The sequence below is a fragment of the Cydia amplana genome, chromosome 16, assembly GCF_948474715.1.
Source record: "Cydia amplana chromosome 16, ilCydAmpl1.1, whole genome shotgun sequence".
Classification (NCBI taxonomy): domain Eukaryota; kingdom Metazoa; phylum Arthropoda; class Insecta; order Lepidoptera; family Tortricidae; genus Cydia; species Cydia amplana.
In genome coordinates, this window is record NC_086084.1 from 4839994 (window position 1) to 4856446 (window position 16453).

At 43.7% G+C, this 16453-nt stretch overlaps 2 protein-coding genes across 3 annotated transcripts in view; one reads left to right on the forward strand and one right to left on the reverse strand.

The window, feature by feature from the left end:
- Positions 1 to 685: 685 nt before the first annotated feature.
- The window catches only part of LOC134655417 (bis(5'-nucleosyl)-tetraphosphatase [asymmetrical]), a 54733-nt gene continuing 38965 nt past the window's right edge, over positions 686 to 16453 (reverse strand). Inside the window, exons 2-4 of one of the 2 annotated variants that reach the window (XM_063510882.1) lie at positions 1494 to 1614; positions 1037 to 1122; positions 686 to 944 (exon numbers count right to left, since the gene is read on the reverse strand). In XM_063510882.1, the coding sequence (XP_063366952.1) occupies positions 717 to 944; positions 1037 to 1122; positions 1494 to 1605 (426 nt within the window). In that variant the 5' untranslated portion in view covers positions 1606 to 1614 and the 3' untranslated portion in view covers positions 686 to 716. Of the gene's footprint in view, positions 945 to 1036; positions 1123 to 1493; positions 1637 to 16453 lie in introns of those variants that run through there. The other variant, XM_063510881.1, reaches the window with a different exon arrangement.
- The window catches only part of LOC134655338 (uncharacterized), a 28404-nt gene continuing 14013 nt past the window's right edge, over positions 2063 to 16453 (forward strand). Inside the window, exons 1-20 of the mRNA XM_063510788.1 lie at positions 2063 to 2295; positions 2550 to 2679; positions 2900 to 3012; positions 3246 to 3417; positions 4311 to 4433; positions 5391 to 5646; positions 6678 to 6844; positions 8262 to 8446; positions 10352 to 10499; positions 10558 to 10671; positions 10730 to 10843; positions 10902 to 11015; positions 11074 to 11187; positions 11246 to 11359; positions 11418 to 11545; positions 11728 to 11875; positions 12654 to 12785; positions 14405 to 14541; positions 15352 to 15378; positions 16062 to 16226. Of these exons, the coding sequence (XP_063366858.1) occupies positions 2198 to 2295; positions 2550 to 2679; positions 2900 to 3012; positions 3246 to 3417; positions 4311 to 4433; positions 5391 to 5646; positions 6678 to 6844; positions 8262 to 8446; positions 10352 to 10499; positions 10558 to 10671; positions 10730 to 10843; positions 10902 to 11015; positions 11074 to 11187; positions 11246 to 11359; positions 11418 to 11545; positions 11728 to 11875; positions 12654 to 12785; positions 14405 to 14541; positions 15352 to 15378; positions 16062 to 16226 (2699 nt within the window). The 5' untranslated portion in view covers positions 2063 to 2197. The remainder of the gene's footprint in view (positions 2296 to 2549; positions 2680 to 2899; positions 3013 to 3245; positions 3418 to 4310; positions 4434 to 5390; positions 5647 to 6677; positions 6845 to 8261; positions 8447 to 10351; positions 10500 to 10557; positions 10672 to 10729; positions 10844 to 10901; positions 11016 to 11073; positions 11188 to 11245; positions 11360 to 11417; positions 11546 to 11727; positions 11876 to 12653; positions 12786 to 14404; positions 14542 to 15351; positions 15379 to 16061; positions 16227 to 16453) is intronic.

Below are 16453 nucleotides of genomic sequence, written 5' to 3' on the forward strand. Positions count from 1 at the left end.
CCATATTTGTTGAATTGTTAAGTACCTACTACATGCACACGAAACACTGATTTCAATATTTTTCCTGATAATCTTTGCACTGTTCATATGTTTCACACCAATTTGACGTTTACGCATTGTTTGTATCCCACCATATACTACGGTGGGGAATAAAAAAATATGAGACTGTGACAAAGACAAACAATAATAGCGCTTTCTCTGCTACTTCTAGTGAAAGATACATAAGACTATCCCGTTCTGTCAGTTATCCCCACCACTCATGCCATGCCCTCGTTTTTGAAGTTGGCGGAAGCCCTCTTGTCATAGACTATTATAGTCTGTTAAGCCATTTCCATCAGTAGAAAAGAGCGCCAAATTTAAAAAAATGTAGGCGCGAAGGGCGTCCCATAGAAAATTTGATGTCGCGCCTTTTTCTACTGACAATGTTGTTTGACCGGCTATAACGATGAAATAATATGTACACACAAGATAATATAATATATACTTCGTCAACCAGATCTTGACAGTAGAAAAGGGCGGCAAATTTGAAAAATGTAGGCGCGAAGGGATATCGTCTCATAGAAAATTTGAATGTCGCGCCTTTTTCTACTGTCAAGATCTGGTTGACCAAGTATAATATATTTTCTACATCTACCAGAATGATAACATAATATACCATTTTGAAACAGTAAATTTATCATTAATCATTATGGAACAATATTTATTCAACACATATTTTACATTAATTTCTTAGCTAGTTCATTGAATTCCGCAAGAAGTTGTTTCATGTCATCAAATCCAGATATCTCTTGCGCTTGTTCCAGCGGTAGCCACTTCAGTTGCTGGTGTTCATCTGAGAGAGTCACCGGTTGTTCTGGATTTTTTAACTTCGCCAACCAATACACAACCACTTTAGGTTTTCCCTTTACTTTGTAGTTTAGTGTCTTTGAAATATCCTTATACACCTAAAACAAAAGATTATGCAGAATTGATATTTGAAACAAAGGTGTTAAAAAGTTTAAGTAAATAGATGATGATTTTTGTACTAATTGCTTACTAATAGTTCGTTTTCTGATAAACCTGCTTCTTCCTTTGTCTCCCTTAACGCAGTAATCCAATCAGATTCACCTGGATCAACATGACCTGTAAAAAAAGCACAATTTTGGTGGTAACTGGTAAGTGCAATAAAGAACATTATTGCAGGTGACAACCAAAACTCACTTATTAGCAAAAAAATATTAAACAAAAGTTAACATTATTTCAGTGATGATATGGTTCACTGTGGCCACTATGGGTATGAACTTGTGGTGGTAATTCTAATTAGTGAGTTTTGGTTGTCACCTGACGAAATAGGTAAGAATAAAATCCTCTCAGTAAGACAAGTAAGAAATATCAAATTAAATAAAACAACATGTCATATTGTAAAGAAATGTAAAGACAAAGACCGTGTAGAGAAACATGTACTTAACGTAATTTAATTAAAACTGCAAAGTGCATTTCAGCTTTCGTTATACCTTTTGGAGGAGTCCAATGGTGTTCTCCATAAGATGTTTGTAATAAAAGGAACTGTACCGCTTGATTTATATTTCTGAATATAACTAAACCGGCCGCACGAGTCGGCGACATGATTTTAATCCAATTTTACACTTATTATATTTGCTTTTTTGTTTGCCATCTGACACCAGAAGGCCTACCGCGAACCACGTTCGAAGTGTTGCCTCCCTGTCACACTTACGTACGAATTTACAAGTGCGACAGAGAGGCAACACATCGAACGTGGTTCGCGGTAAGCCCTCAGTCTTGGTCGACCACTTTTCAACTCAACTTCACTTCACTCAGCAGTGAAGTTCGTGAAGTTCACCCACTACTGACGTTTATGAAGCATTTTTAAACCTAATTTAACCATGATTTAAAAACGCTCGTCCTGATTGATAGTGAATAGTACTTACATAGGATGATTAATGTAATGGCAACATAATGAAAATGTCTAGTATTCAATCATTCTATCAATCGATTTCATTCGACATTGTAAAGTCAGTGTCAAATTGAAAATTCATTCATTCAAGCAAGATTATGTTTTGAAATGAAACGTTAATGCGAGCTTTTTTCAATTTTTATCCTGTTTTACAGTATTTAAGGCGCTATATGACACGTTTCATCATTATGTAAATGTGTATAAAACACCGGCGGACCCGTACCAGGACTATTCTCAATCACAATGGAGCCTGAGTCAGGCAGCAGCAAGAATTCTTCGCCGGCAAGTCCGAGCCTTAATATGTCTAAATCTAGACTTACCAGGGCAAGAAAACGAAAGCGGTAAGTAAACTTTAGTTTGCCTAGGAATAGGGACTAGGATATCTTCAGTTTTGTTCTTGAGATAATGGCTGACTGGCTATCTAACCAGACACTAGACCAACCTTACTTTACTTTTTGCACTAGACTACATAGTGTCCAAAACAACACAAAGTTCCTAAATGTATGGAGTTTTGAGCCAAAGGTTTTTTGTCCAACTTACATACTAATAAATAACTTTACTAAGAACTTAATTAAAATCCTAATTGTTTTCTTAGTGTTTCAAGTGATAGCAGTTCGGACACTGACCCTGTGCTACCAGAGAACCTTCTAGAGGTAGAAAAGAATCTCCATGCTTCTGCTTTGAAAAATAATCTGGATGATGTCAGTGTAAAGAAGATTTTAAAGGTAAGCATATAAATAGGTCTATTCAAAACTTTGAAAAACCTTATTACCATTTTTTTTATAGTTTCCAGATTTTTTGTCGAAACCGAAGGGTTGGTTTTTCTCTAGTTTCGGCCGAAACTGGTCCTTTGGCCACAAAGATTTTATGCAGAAGCCTGCTGAAACTGAGACTGAAAATTTCTTTGTAGGTTTGATTTTACAGTACACATTTTTCTTGTTTCAGAGTGTAGTTACAAATGATCATGTGCTGGCACTGGTGAAACTTCAAGAGGAAGAAGAAAACATGGAAGCCCACTCGGATACTCCCAAGCCCAAGCTTACTAGGTCTAAGGCTAAGTGAGTAGTTATTTTATATTTCTTTTGCAAAAAGACTTGCATGCTAGTTAAAAATGTTCAATCCACAGTGTAGGTTTAGTTAGATTTGCTACACCCAAAATAGTATCCACAAGATGCTTCGTAAAAAATACAAAAACAACCCACAAACTAGCCCTGTCAAAAATTACCCTTTTTAAGCCCGGAACTGCCCTACCTGGCCAAAACATTCAGATTTTTTTCTCACATTTTTTTAGAGAGCTGCGGAAAGTGTCACCAAAAACAGCTTGGAACCTTGAGAACCTAGAGCTTACACCAATCAAGCATATACCAGTGAAGACCCGGCCGGAGGTCACGGCGCTGATCGCTCAGGAGCTGCCGGAAGACGAGGATGATGAAGAGTATGACCCCAGGGCTGATGATGTACCGGTAAGTCAGATATTTTGGTGCTGAACCCGCTTGTACAATGCAGTGCAGGGACGGACGGCCGGAAGCAGGCAGGCTTTTGAACGCTTGTTGTGATCATTCAGTCCCAATTCCCAGTTGGAGCTACAGGTTACTGTCCCGGCGCCATTCCACACTATTCTCCTCAAATCTTCTGGTTTTCGTGCAGAACAGTAGGCCATCTTTAACCTTTTAACCGCCATAGAATACGTCATCGAACGTGCTCGTGTCGCCGGTTTTCGTGCAGAACAGTAGGCCATCTTTAACCTTTTAACCGCCATAGAATACGTCATCGAACGTGCTCGTGTCGCCGGGGGGTACGAAGTTACACGAAGTTTTGTCTTATTTATCAGACAGCGGCGAAATGAGCCCGATTTTGTATGTCTTATATATCAGTCTACGGCAGTTAAAACGTTAAAGGACGTCGGAACTAAAGTTCTATATCTACCGAATGTATTATATCGCGCTGAACCCGTTTACGGCGCAAACGCTTGTCTTGTGTAGAAGACTTTGGCAAGGGCGCCTCCAAGGGAGTGCAGGAAGGGAGGGGGGTGGTGGGCAGCTGCTATTACAATTGTAACTAAATATGTATCCTCCCTCTTCCCTAGGCCATCGGTGATATGTAATGTAAATCATAAATTAACGGTTCGTTACATCACATTGCCAATTGTGGTTGGTGCAACTGGCCCTTAAACCATAATCATTAGGCGGGCCTGGTGAGGAGATTGCCGCGCGAAGCTGCTGGGTCTGTGTCTAGCTAGAAGTGCCTCGGCCGCATTGCCTCTACGGCACGTCTCTGCCGATCGAGCTGCTTCGCGCGGCAATTTCCTCGCAAAGCGACTTGTTCCGTGTGGACCCGCCTATTTTTTTTTTCTTAGAGCGATGATGATCAAACTCTGGAGTCTTGCAGCGACCTTGACTCGCAGCCCCGCACGCCGGCTACGCCGCGCCGCACAGCTAGTCCCAGGATCGTTAAGGACGGACCCTTTAAAGTACCACAGGTGAGCTTTGTTTAACTTTAATTTAACCCCTCGAGTTCCGCGGACGCCATATCGCGTTGGCAGAAAATAACGGGGTATAAACCAGAGATCGGAACCGGTTTTTTGCAAAATCTGAAATAATTATATATTCGTATTATTGTATACTGCAAGAACACAGTTGTGTTTTTAAGTAACGACTTCGTATTATTAGATTGCCCAATTAGAAATGAAAAGAACGAAAAAATACCGTTTTCGTTCCCATAGAAAAAATACCGGTATCCGATCCCTGGATAAACTTGTTGTAATTAAATTAATGTGTCTGGCTAGATCATTACTAGGACTGGACATCCCAGCCATTTCTCAACTTGGAAACACACCAAATGATTTTTTTTTTACAAGCTAATAATTAACATGCAATATAATTATATAGGTATGTATGTTCGTGGGTATGGGAGAGAAATTCCGCGATGCTCTGAGGTTGCTCTCACAGCATTAAAATTTAAACTTTATTGTAACTGAAATGGCAAAAGACATACATTGATAAATGTATATTTTTAACTGTTTAGACAACAACGGTTTCATTCACTTAAATTTTTAGCTATTGCTGACATGTTTCGGTGACTAGCAGCTAAAAATATGAGTGAAACCGTTGTCTAAAATATAATATGTCTAACGAAAGTTTAATTTCGATTATATTTTTTGCCTGCGCTCACGTCCACCGCGATGAAAACTTGTACCAGTAATAATTTTTTTGGTATCATCTTGGGCCATTCGTTTTTCGTCAAGTTCTTAAATTAGTCCTATTCTGCTTTCGTCACTCATTCTACATTGAAAGCCACCGACGATTGTGACAAATGTAGAATGAGTAACGAAAGCAGGATAGGACTAATTAAAGAACTTGACGAAAAACGAATGGGACGACCCAAGATGATACCATTTTTTTGACAAAAAACTTATTCATTTTCATTTCACATTCAGGAGATTTCAACACCCCGTCGCAAGCTAGACATGGACGAAGAAGCCACTATAGCACTCCGGACTCGCTCAAAGCTCTCTCTGTCATCTGTCCCCATCGACCACATCGAGGGCTCCTTTGTGCCCCCAGACGAAGCCCCCATGCCGGCCGCTGATGATGTATGGACGGAGTTCCTGCAGATATGTCTCAACCCCGAAACAGAGGCCCAGGATGATGATGATGATCCTGAATATAACGTGGCGCAGGATCCTGATGCCCGTGAGTATATACACAAGTAGATAAAACTCTATATCTTCTGTCTGGTGACAGGTCTGTGATGGTTCACAGACCACCTCAACTACTAGACGGGACGAATATGACAGAAATGAGGTCTAGAAGCACTCCCGTTCATATGCGGGTGCGACCACATCACAATTAACAACAAAATAAACAGTCATGCAATTTGGCGTAATAAGTTGTAAAGAAAACATTGTATTGTTAAAAAAATTGTGTGAATACATTTCAAAAAAAAAGTATTTGTTTAGAATAAATTTAAAAGTGGAAAAATTACTGTCTTGGGTGAGCATCATTCGCAAATGTTTCTGCTTGTTAAAAATTTAAAAAAAGTATTTGTTGTTATAGCGGCAACGGAAATACCTACATCATCTGTGAAAATTTCAACTAAAGTCTATTTTTTTATTCGGTAGACTAAAATGACATTTCATAGTATGAAATGACATTTTATGTTCATACTATGAAATGTCATTTTAGTCTACCGAATAAAAAAATAGACTTTAGACTATCACGGTTCATGAGATACAGTCAGACAGACGGACAGATGACAGACAGGCTGACAGACGGACAGTGTAGTCTTAGTACCGTCCCGTTTTTACCCTTTGGCATAGAGAAAAAAATACATAGAGTGCTCACTCCATACATCAGTTTTAGTACCAAAAAGACTATTAGCATCTAGCATCGAGTAGTGGAACTATCAGTACTGCTACTTGACAATAGATGTAGCACCGACCGGAAAGTCTTATCTCAACAGCATAAGCAGCAGCAGTACTGATAGTTCCGCTACTCGATGCTAGATGTAGACACTGAAATTAATAGTCTGAACTGATGTATGGAGTGAGCACTCTTGTCTTACTTATTTCTCTATGCCTTTGGGTACGGAACCCTAAAAATTGGCTCTAATAACTCTTTAAAATAAATAAATAAAAATCATTTAATTTAGACTAAAAGGTCCTTAAGGTGCGGTGAAGGCTCTTTGCCGCACACAAATAATTTTGTTTTCTCAAAAATTGCAGATGACGAAGACGAGGAAGGCCTTGAGAACATAATGAAGATATCTAAGAAGGAATTGAACGATCTAGTCACGGAACTGTTTAGCGTCATGCCTGATGAAGGCTTGGGCGATGAACTAGGTGGTAAACTTGGTAGCGGTACAGGAAAGAGTAACGCTAAAGAACAAAATGTGAGTCGACTTCAACTTCATAATATGTAGTACATTACGATACAAGGGTGAATTACCTTTCCGCACGTGTATTGTACGTTATACAGTACATATGGCCGTTTAAATTTTCGACATAGACATAAATGTTTTTACAGTACATCAGGTGCGTGCCAATTTCGCACCTGCACCACTAGCACATGATTGGCGCGACAGTATCTCGCGGCGAGATAGACTAAAGCCGGCCACACACACTAGGTTATAACCGATGGTTATGCCTGCACAGTTCACTTGTGCAGGCATAACTGAACGTGTGTATGACATGACTCCTTGCCTGCGCAAGCAAAATTGAAAATATCAAAATTTATATTTTTTGCCTGTGGGTTGTGCTTGCGCACTTCGCTTGCGCAGGCATAACTGAACGTGTGTGGCTGGCAGGCTTGATAGGCTTCAGTTATCCAGTGATTGCCGAGGGGATAGGTCGCACGTCACTGTGCAACAATGTCGTCTCGCAAACGAAATGCAATTGTAGAGGATTTTTAGTAGATATTTAGGGTTCCGTAAGCAAAGGGTAAAACGGGACCCTTTACTAAGACTCCACTGTCCGTCCGTTCGTCTGTCACTAGGCTGTATCTCATGAACTATGCTAGTTAGACTGTTGAAATGTTCACAGATGATCTATTTACAACAAATACTAAAAAACCGGTCAAGTGCGAGTCGGAGTGGGGCTCCCATACAACACATGATTTTTTTTCCGTTTTTATAGATAATGGTACGGTACCCTTCGTGCGCGAGTCCCACTCGCACTTGGCCAGTTTTATTATTTTTAAGTGTGGAGTGGATTCATGGTTTGTATGCGTGTATGGCTGACGAAATATAAACCTAATAGCGCTATTGCGTCTACGTCAACCACCGCTACCGGTGCCATGATGGTTTGAACTGAGAGTTTGTGCAGGTTTGTCGTTACGTGTGTGTGCCCTATGGAACTCGGTCGTGCCTGTTGGTTTTGCTTGCACAAGCAAAACCAACACGCAAAACCTAGTGTGTGTGGCCAGCTTAATACCCGTCCTTTTCTAACTATGTTAATAAAAGAGGGACGCGAGATACTGTCGCGCCAATCATGTGCTAGCCCGGCTGAATCGAAAGCGAAAACAATTCACGCTTCTAAGCAGGTGCCCTACGCTCTCTATTCGCATAATAGTGGCTTAAAAATGGAAACTTGACATAATGCTTCGCGCCAATGAATAGGGGGCTTCTGTGCTGCCATCTACAGTTCATGCACGCTCCTTATGCCAAAAAAAAACAGTTTTAAGGCACAGTATGTATAAGTTACTCTATGGGTTACAATGGGTGCTAGTGCTCTGGCGGCCGAACATTGCATTGGTTATGTCTAATAGGTAAACTTGTGCATAAATTGAAAGCTCTTATTTCTTGTTTTTAGCAATCGTCAACTAGTTGCAAACAGGAACCGTCGTCCGAGGAAGAAACGCCACAAACCCCGGCCCCGGTCCAAACGAGAGGGAAAGAGAAGCGGCTATCCATTGGAAAGAGCGAGGTGCTCACCGATAACGAATGCCAGGAGAGTGAGAAGGAAAATATAGAGAAGAATGAAACTCCTCGGCCCCCGTAAGTATATGAACCATCGTTTGTACTACTAAATGGTAAATTTAAACCTTATTGAGAAGATATAAAGTCCACCAAAAATCAACTAAAAGAAACAATATATTGCTATATAATTGTTTCTTTTAGTCTTCTAAGGCCTACTTGCACTATCCCACTAACCCGAGGTTAAGCGGTTAAACCGTTAACCCAGTGTCAAATCATACTGGTAACCATGTTAACCAGGTATGTTATGTTAACTGGTAACCAGGTTTAACCGGTTAACCCCAAGTTAGTGGGATGATGCAAATGGGCCTAAGATATATATAATTCTAAGACCTTTTTAATTATTTTGATTATAGTCGTGGTTTTTTACAACTCATAAGCATTAGATAATGACTATTATTTAGGCTCTTAAAATATACGGTTTTTTAATTATCCTTTTCCGTTACTAGCGAAACCGACTCTCCTATTCGAATCTCAATTTTAAAAAACCTAAAAAAAATCGAGTTTTGGTATGTTAGGCGGTTATCGTACTGATGTCGATTCTGTATGCGGCGCCCAGTGTGATAATCACCTAAAACTTATCACTCGTAACACCTCTGGAGTTAAAGGCTACAGTGACTGCTTACCAGCAGGCGGGCCGTGTGCTTGATTGCCACCGACGTAGTATAAAACATGTTCGAATATCTAACTATATAACTAATCAATTTTACTTGTCATGTTAGGCTCCCGACGGAAGTGACTATATCAGTGGTCGAGCACGACCTCAACGCGGTCCCGGGCGCCGCCGGGCCGCCCGTCCCGCCGCGGCCGCTGCAGAACCTGCTCGTCAGCAACCAGACCGTGGTCGTGCAGGTCGAACAGGGCGTCAAGGTAACTACATACTTGTCATGATAGGCTCCCGACGGAAGTGACGATATCAGTGGTCGAGCACGACCTGAACGCGGTCCCGGGCGCCGCCGGGCCGCCCGTCCCGCCGCGGCCGCTGCAGAACCTGCTCGTCAGCAACCAGACCGTGGTCGTGCAGGTCGAACAGGGCGTCAAGGTAACTACATACTTGTCATGTTAGGCTCCCGACGGAAGTGACGATATCAGTGGTCGAGCACGACCTGAACGCGGTCCCGGGCGCCGCCGGGCCGCCCGTCCCGCCGCGGCCGCTGCAGAACCTGCTCGTCAGCAACCAGACCGTGGTCGTGCAGGTCGAACAGGGTGTCAAGGTAACTACATACTTGTCATGTTAGGCTTCCGACGGAAGTGACTATATCAGGGGTCGAGCACGACCTGAACGCGGTCCCGGGCGCCGCCGGGCCGCCCGTCCCGCCGCGGCCGCTGCAGAACCTGCTCGTCAGCAACCAGACCGTGGTCGTGCAGGTCGAACAGGGCGTCAAGGTAACTACATACTTGTCATGTTAGGCTCCCGACGGAAGTGACTATATCAGTGGTCGAGCACGACCTGAACGCGGTCCCGGGCGCCGCCGGGCCGCCCGTCCCGCCGCGGCCGCTGCAGAACCTGCTCGTCAGCAACCAGACCGTGGTCGTGCAGGTCGAACAGGGCGTCAAGGTAACTACATACTTGTCATGTTAGGCTCCCGACGGAAGTGACGATATCAGTGGTCGAGCACGACCTGAACGCGGTCCCGGGCGCCGCCGGGCCGCCCGTCCCGCCGCGGCCGCTGCAGAACCTGCTCGTCAGCAACCAGACCGTGGTCGTGCAGGTCGAACAGGGCGTCAAGGTAACTACATACTTGTCATGTTAGGCTCCCGACGGAAGTGACGATATCAGTGGTCGAGCACGACCTGAACGCGGTCCCGGGCGCCGCCGGGCCGCCCGTCCCGCCGCGGCCGCTGCAGAACCTGCTCGTCAGCAACCAGACCGTGGTCGTGCAGGTCGAACAGGGCGTCAAGGTAACTACATACTTGTCATGTTAGGCTTCCGACGGAAGTGACGATATCAGTGGTCGAGCACGACCTGAACGCGGTCCCGGGCGCCGCCGGGCCGCCCGTCCCGCCGCGGCCGCTGCAGAACCTGCTCGTCAGCAACCAGACCGTGGTCGTGCAGGTCGAACAGGGCGTCAAGGTAACTACATACTTGTCATGTTAGGCTCCCGACGGAAGTGACGATATCAGTGGTCGAGCACGACCTGAACGCGGTCCCGGGCGCCGCCGGGCCGCCCGTCCCGCCGCGGCCGCTGCAGAACCTGCTCGTCAGCAACCAGACCGTGGTCGTGCAGGTCGAACAGGGCGTCAAGGTAACTACATACTTGTCATGATAGGCTCCCGACGGAAGTGACGATATCAGTGGTCGAGCACGACCTGAACGCGGTCCCGGGCGCCGCCGGGCCGCCCGTCCCGCCGCGGCCGCTGCAGAACCTGCTCGTCAGCAACCAGACCGTGGTCGTGCAGGTCGAACAGGGCGTCAAGGTAACTACATACTTGTCATGTTAGGCTCCCGACGGAAGTGACGATATCAGTGGTCGAGCACGACCTGAACGCGGTCCCGGGCGCCGCCGGGCCGCCCGTCCCGCCGCGGCCGCTGCAGAACCTGCTCGTCAGCAACCAGACCGTGGTCGTGCAGGTCGAACAGGGCGTCAAGGTAACTACATACTTGTCATGTTAGGCTCCCGACGGAAGTGACGATATCAGTGGTCGAGCACGACCTGAACGCGGTCCCGGGCGCCGCCGGGCCGCCCGTCCCGCCGCGGCCGCTGCAGAACCTGCTCGTCAGCAACCAGACCGTGGTCGTGCAGGTCGAACAGGGCGTCAAGGTAACTACATACTTGTCATGTTAGGCTTCCGACGGAAGTGACGATATCAGTGGTCGAGCACGACCTGAACGCGGTCCCGGGCGCCGCCGGGCCGCCCGTCCCGCCGCGGCCGCTGCAGAACCTGCTCGTCAGCAACCAGACCGTGGTCGTGCAGGTCGAACAGGGCGTCAAGGTAACTACATACTTGTCATGTTAGGCTCCCGACGGAAGTGACGATATCAGTGGTCGAGCACGACCTGAACGCGGTCCCGGGCGCCGCCGGGCCGCCCGTCCCGCCGCGGCCGCTGCAGAACCTGCTCGTCAGCAACCAGACCGTGGTCGTGCAGGTCGAACAGGGCGTCAAGGTAACTACATACTTGTCATGATAGGCTCCCGACGGAAGTGACGATATCAGTGGTCGAGCACGACCTGAACGCGGTCCCGGGCGCCGCCGGGCCGCCCGTCCCGCCGCGGCCGCTGCAGAACCTGCTCGTCAGCAACCAGACCGTGGTCGTGCAGGTCGAACAGGGCGTCAAGGTAACTACATACTTGTCATGTTAGGCTCCCGACGGAAGTGACGATATCAGTGGTCGAGCACGACCTGAACGCGGTCCCGGGCGCCGCCGGGCCGCCCGTCCCGCCGCGGCCGCTGCAGAACCTGCTCGTCAGCAACCAGACCGTGGTCGTGCAGGTCGAACAGGGCGTCAAGGTAACTACATACTTGTCATGTTAGACTTCCGACGGAAGTGACTATATCAGTGGTCGAGCACGACCTGAACGCGGTCCCGGGGTTGCTGTTTAAGACCATTATAATATAAGTAGGTATTAAGTGGGTACCTTTACACTATATATTTCTTTTAATACTACTCTATATAGGTATCTATATTTCTTAACTAAGTGAATCGGCAACCGGTTTTCGTCTCTTTCTTTAAAGATAAAGATATATTTATTTGCAAAGATGTAGTGATAAACATAGGTCGACAATACTTTTGGAGGCGTACATTTCACTTGAAGAAGCATGCAAATTTTTCTTACTAGAAGTACTAAAACTAAATATATACAAATTGAAGCTAAGTTTAATTATATAATACTCGTAATAGTCGTAATAACATCGTCGAAATCCACATATCATTTCATTTCTACCTATGATTTACAATATTAACATTATATAAAATTATCTATCTAAATTATTATCTTTTTACAGCTTGTGTTTCGACATAGCCTCCTATAAATCTTTCCCTCTCCTCTAAAATAGGTAACGTTATACTTGTACGACTACCTACGTAAGTACCTAGGATTCTTCTAGAGTAGCCGACAAACTAAATTTTAGAAAAGTTACATAGTCAAATATAATATAGCGTGTACGTAAAAAATAGCCAAGTCAAATCCTGAACTTTAATTACCTGACCCGACACTGGGTTAACGGTTTAACCGCACAACCCCGGGTTAGTGGGATCGTGCCTTATAAATTTGATAATATTTTCCAGGTATTACCCGAACAGATAGAGATATACCAACAGCAGCTGAGGCAGCATATTCAGCTATGTGCCTCCAATTTCCTGCAGTTATTCGTGCATCCAGTGCACTGGGCGCTCGCACCCACTTACAGAGAGAATTTGGTAAGTTTGGACAAAGAGAATTAAAAAGACAGAGTGCTTACTCCATATATCAGTTTTGTTACCAAAACGACTATTATTTTCAGCTAATATTATAACCGGATTAACTGGAACTCTATTCAACTCCTTCTGCTTACAATATTAGTTATAAATTGTTGAGCAATACACTATTCGTCAGTCGCGACACATGTGACATCTAGGGTCGAGTAGCAGTACTGATAGTTCCGCTACTTGACGCTGGATGTAGACTACGAAAATAATAGTCGTTTTGGCAACAAAACTAATGTAAGTATGGAGTGTGATAAATACGGGAGGAGCGAGTAAAACCACAGACGGCCGTTAGCGCACTGACATGTATTTAAAACAAGTAACAGCGTGAGGACGCAGCCTCACGCACACATATGCAACAGAGTGAACACTCTATGCCTTCTTAATTATCTTTGGTTTGGAGCTCTTAATAGTTTTTCCCGGACATATCGAACAACCACTATTTTTGACCACTACACTACAGATGTAGTGCATAATTGTTTTCCATCGTATTTTCTAGGAAACGTTCGTATTGTCATGCTACTTCAGTCAACCTCAGTACTTTTTGTACCGAGACTCACTGAAGTACCGAGACAAGTTCGTGACTTCCATGAAAAAACGATGGAAAATAATTATGCACTACATCTGTACACACAAATAAAATTTTAAAATCCCTCTTGTATAGGGAGCGTGCATAAACTGTAGAGGGCAGCACAGGAGCCGCCAGATTTTTGGCGCGGGGCGTAAATGTGAAGTTTATGCTTCCAAAGTAGCCCACAAGATGGCAGAACTTACTATGCACAAGAAAACGTACGAGAACGATAGATGGCAGCACTTGCTTTGGCGTGAAGTGTCAAGTTACATGTTTATGGTTCCGATTCAAGCCACAAGATAGCAGACCCTCCAGCGCGCACGGTCCCTATAACGAAAGGTCTGTGCCCAGCAGTGGTACAAGCAGTATCTAATAGTGACGGCCAAAGGGGCAAATAAGAATGCTAGAAATTTATGTTAATTTCTGCTACCCATGGGTTGTCAGGAAGAGATCGCTTTTTAGCAATAATACTGCCTGTTGTTTTGTTTACCTCTGCTTGTCTTTCTGTCTTCTTTTGTATTCAGGCGTGCAATAATAGTTATTTACGAAACAAGTGCGAAAAAGAGGAAATTCGGAACGAGTGGCGATAAATAAAAACACTATCGAAGGGAGTGTTTTAAATCGACACGAGTTGCGAATTACCCATTCGCACGTGTATCGTACAACGTTTTACAGTACATATGGCAGGGATCGGATACCGGTATTTTTTGTATGGGAATGGAAACGGTATTTTTTCGTTCTTTGCTAATTACTTCATTTCTAATTGGGCAACCTAATAATACGAAGTCGTAACCTAAAAACACAACTGAGTCCTACATTTCGAGTATAAAATAATTCGAAAAATATGGTTATTTCTTAGTTTTTGCAAAAAACCGGTTCCGATACCTGACATATGGCACTTTAAACTTTCGACATACGCGCGGAAAGTGCTATTTCCCGCACTAGTTCGGGAAAGTAGCACCATGTGTACTGTAAAGAGTATTTACATTGTATTGTTCACCAGGAAACATTTAATAAAATGGCCGAGGACAACCCGGAATCCGTGGCCAACGTCTGCAACCTGAAGCCAGCCATAGACTTGGTCCGGAGTTGGGAGACGTCCGTCTCAGCTGACACTCCGGAAAACATGGAAATGATTGCGTAAGTACCTATCTTTATTTTGTACTAGCGACCCGCCCCATCTTCGAACGGGTTAACAAATTATCTTGGAGGATACAACTAAACGGAGTAGCCATTAACAGGCTTTCCCCTCTGTCGAAAATAGGCGGCCAACGGTCATACACAATGTATGGACTGACGTTTATCTGACATGGCTATTTTTACGTTACGCATACATTTGACGTTCCCCTCCCCCGCAAAAATCGGCAGACTGTTTTGTACAGAAAATAACAGACATGGCGTCTCCGTTTGATTATATCCTCCAAGCAAATTATACATAAACCTTCCTCTTGAATCACTCTATCTATATAAAAAACTGCATCTAAATCCGTTGCGTAGTTTTAAAGATCTAAGCATACATACATACAGACAGACGGAAGCGACTTTCTTTTATACTATGTAGTGAAGTAAAGGCTGTTTTCAACCTACAGTTAGACAAAGACAAGTCTGCAACGATTTTGATAGCACACGCAGTGCAAGTGTTATTTTATACGTCATAATTTCACAGAAGTTTGACGTTTAAAACAACACTTGCACTGCGTGTGCTATCAAAATTGATGCAGACTTGTCTTGGTCTAACTCTACCTATTGAGTCGAGTTACTCGTACCTCACATTAGCTAATGGCTTGCACATCATGTGCGAATTATACCTGAACATTGCGTAGGTACTATTTGAACGAAGGAAATCAAAAAATCTCAGGAAATGTTGAACCGATGAAATCGAACCACAGTTTCGAAATTAAACAAAACTTAATCTTAAAATAAGTTGATGTTCATTTATTTTTATTTCAGGTTCGTCCAGAAGGAGATAGAAAGATCGTAAGTTATTTTTTTCTAAGGTAGAAGTCGTAGGCGACTTTTTACACTTGGAAAAAAAATCGTAGGTAAAGTTTCCAAAATGACCTACACGCTCTTACTCTCATAACAACAATTTAGGGTATATTTAGGTTAGGCAAGTGTAAAAATATGGGCGCACACATCATACTCAAAAATATGTCCCATAGTTCTTATGTCAGCGAATTAAGAACTATGGGACATCTTTTTCAGTAAGTTATATAGTTGGTCAAACCAATTTGTCAGTCAGTAAGAACCAGGAAAACTATACTCATCCTTTTCTTTTGGGTGCTAGTACTATAGTTCGTTTTTTTTTAGCATTAGAAAGAAGGTAAGCGATCTTGACATGTCTTATAATTGAAAAACGCTTTTTAAAAATCAGTAACCATTACTTATGAAAGCAGAAGAATATAAATGATCTTAATAGATTCATAATTGTTACATATTTGCCATTATTTATTTTTAAAACGTGTTTTTCACTAAAAAGACACGTCAAGATTGTTTACCTTATTTCTAATGCTAAAAAAAACGAACTATAGTGTAAGACAAAGATAGTATGATTCTCTCTATCTGTTTGAAATGAGACATGTCCTTCGACAAACTGTATGCACCCATGTTTTTACACTCGACTGTACAGTGAAGTTATGACAAAAGCCTATATTTTTCAGTCGTCGCCGCGCCGCACAGAACAATTTGTACGTGGGCGATTTCCCTAAAATGTTCCTGAACGTGGTGTCTAACAGTCCCGTGTTCCTGTACCCTCACCTGTTACCGCCCATACCCTTCCGGTCGGATGTCTTCCGGAAGTTCGGGTACCTACGCTGCGAGGACGAGTAAGTTGGAAATATAGTAGTAGTAGTAGTAGTAAACTCTTTATTGTACAAAAAGACATATTAAAAATAACATACAATTAGTAAGAAGTACAAAGGCGAACTTATCCCTTTGAGGGATCTCTTCCAGTTAACCTTTGAGTAGATGAGAGGAGAAAGTGAAAAGAGGGTGACAAATGCAGCAAAATGTACAACAAGGTACCAGAAAGATAAAGGATATAAATACATAC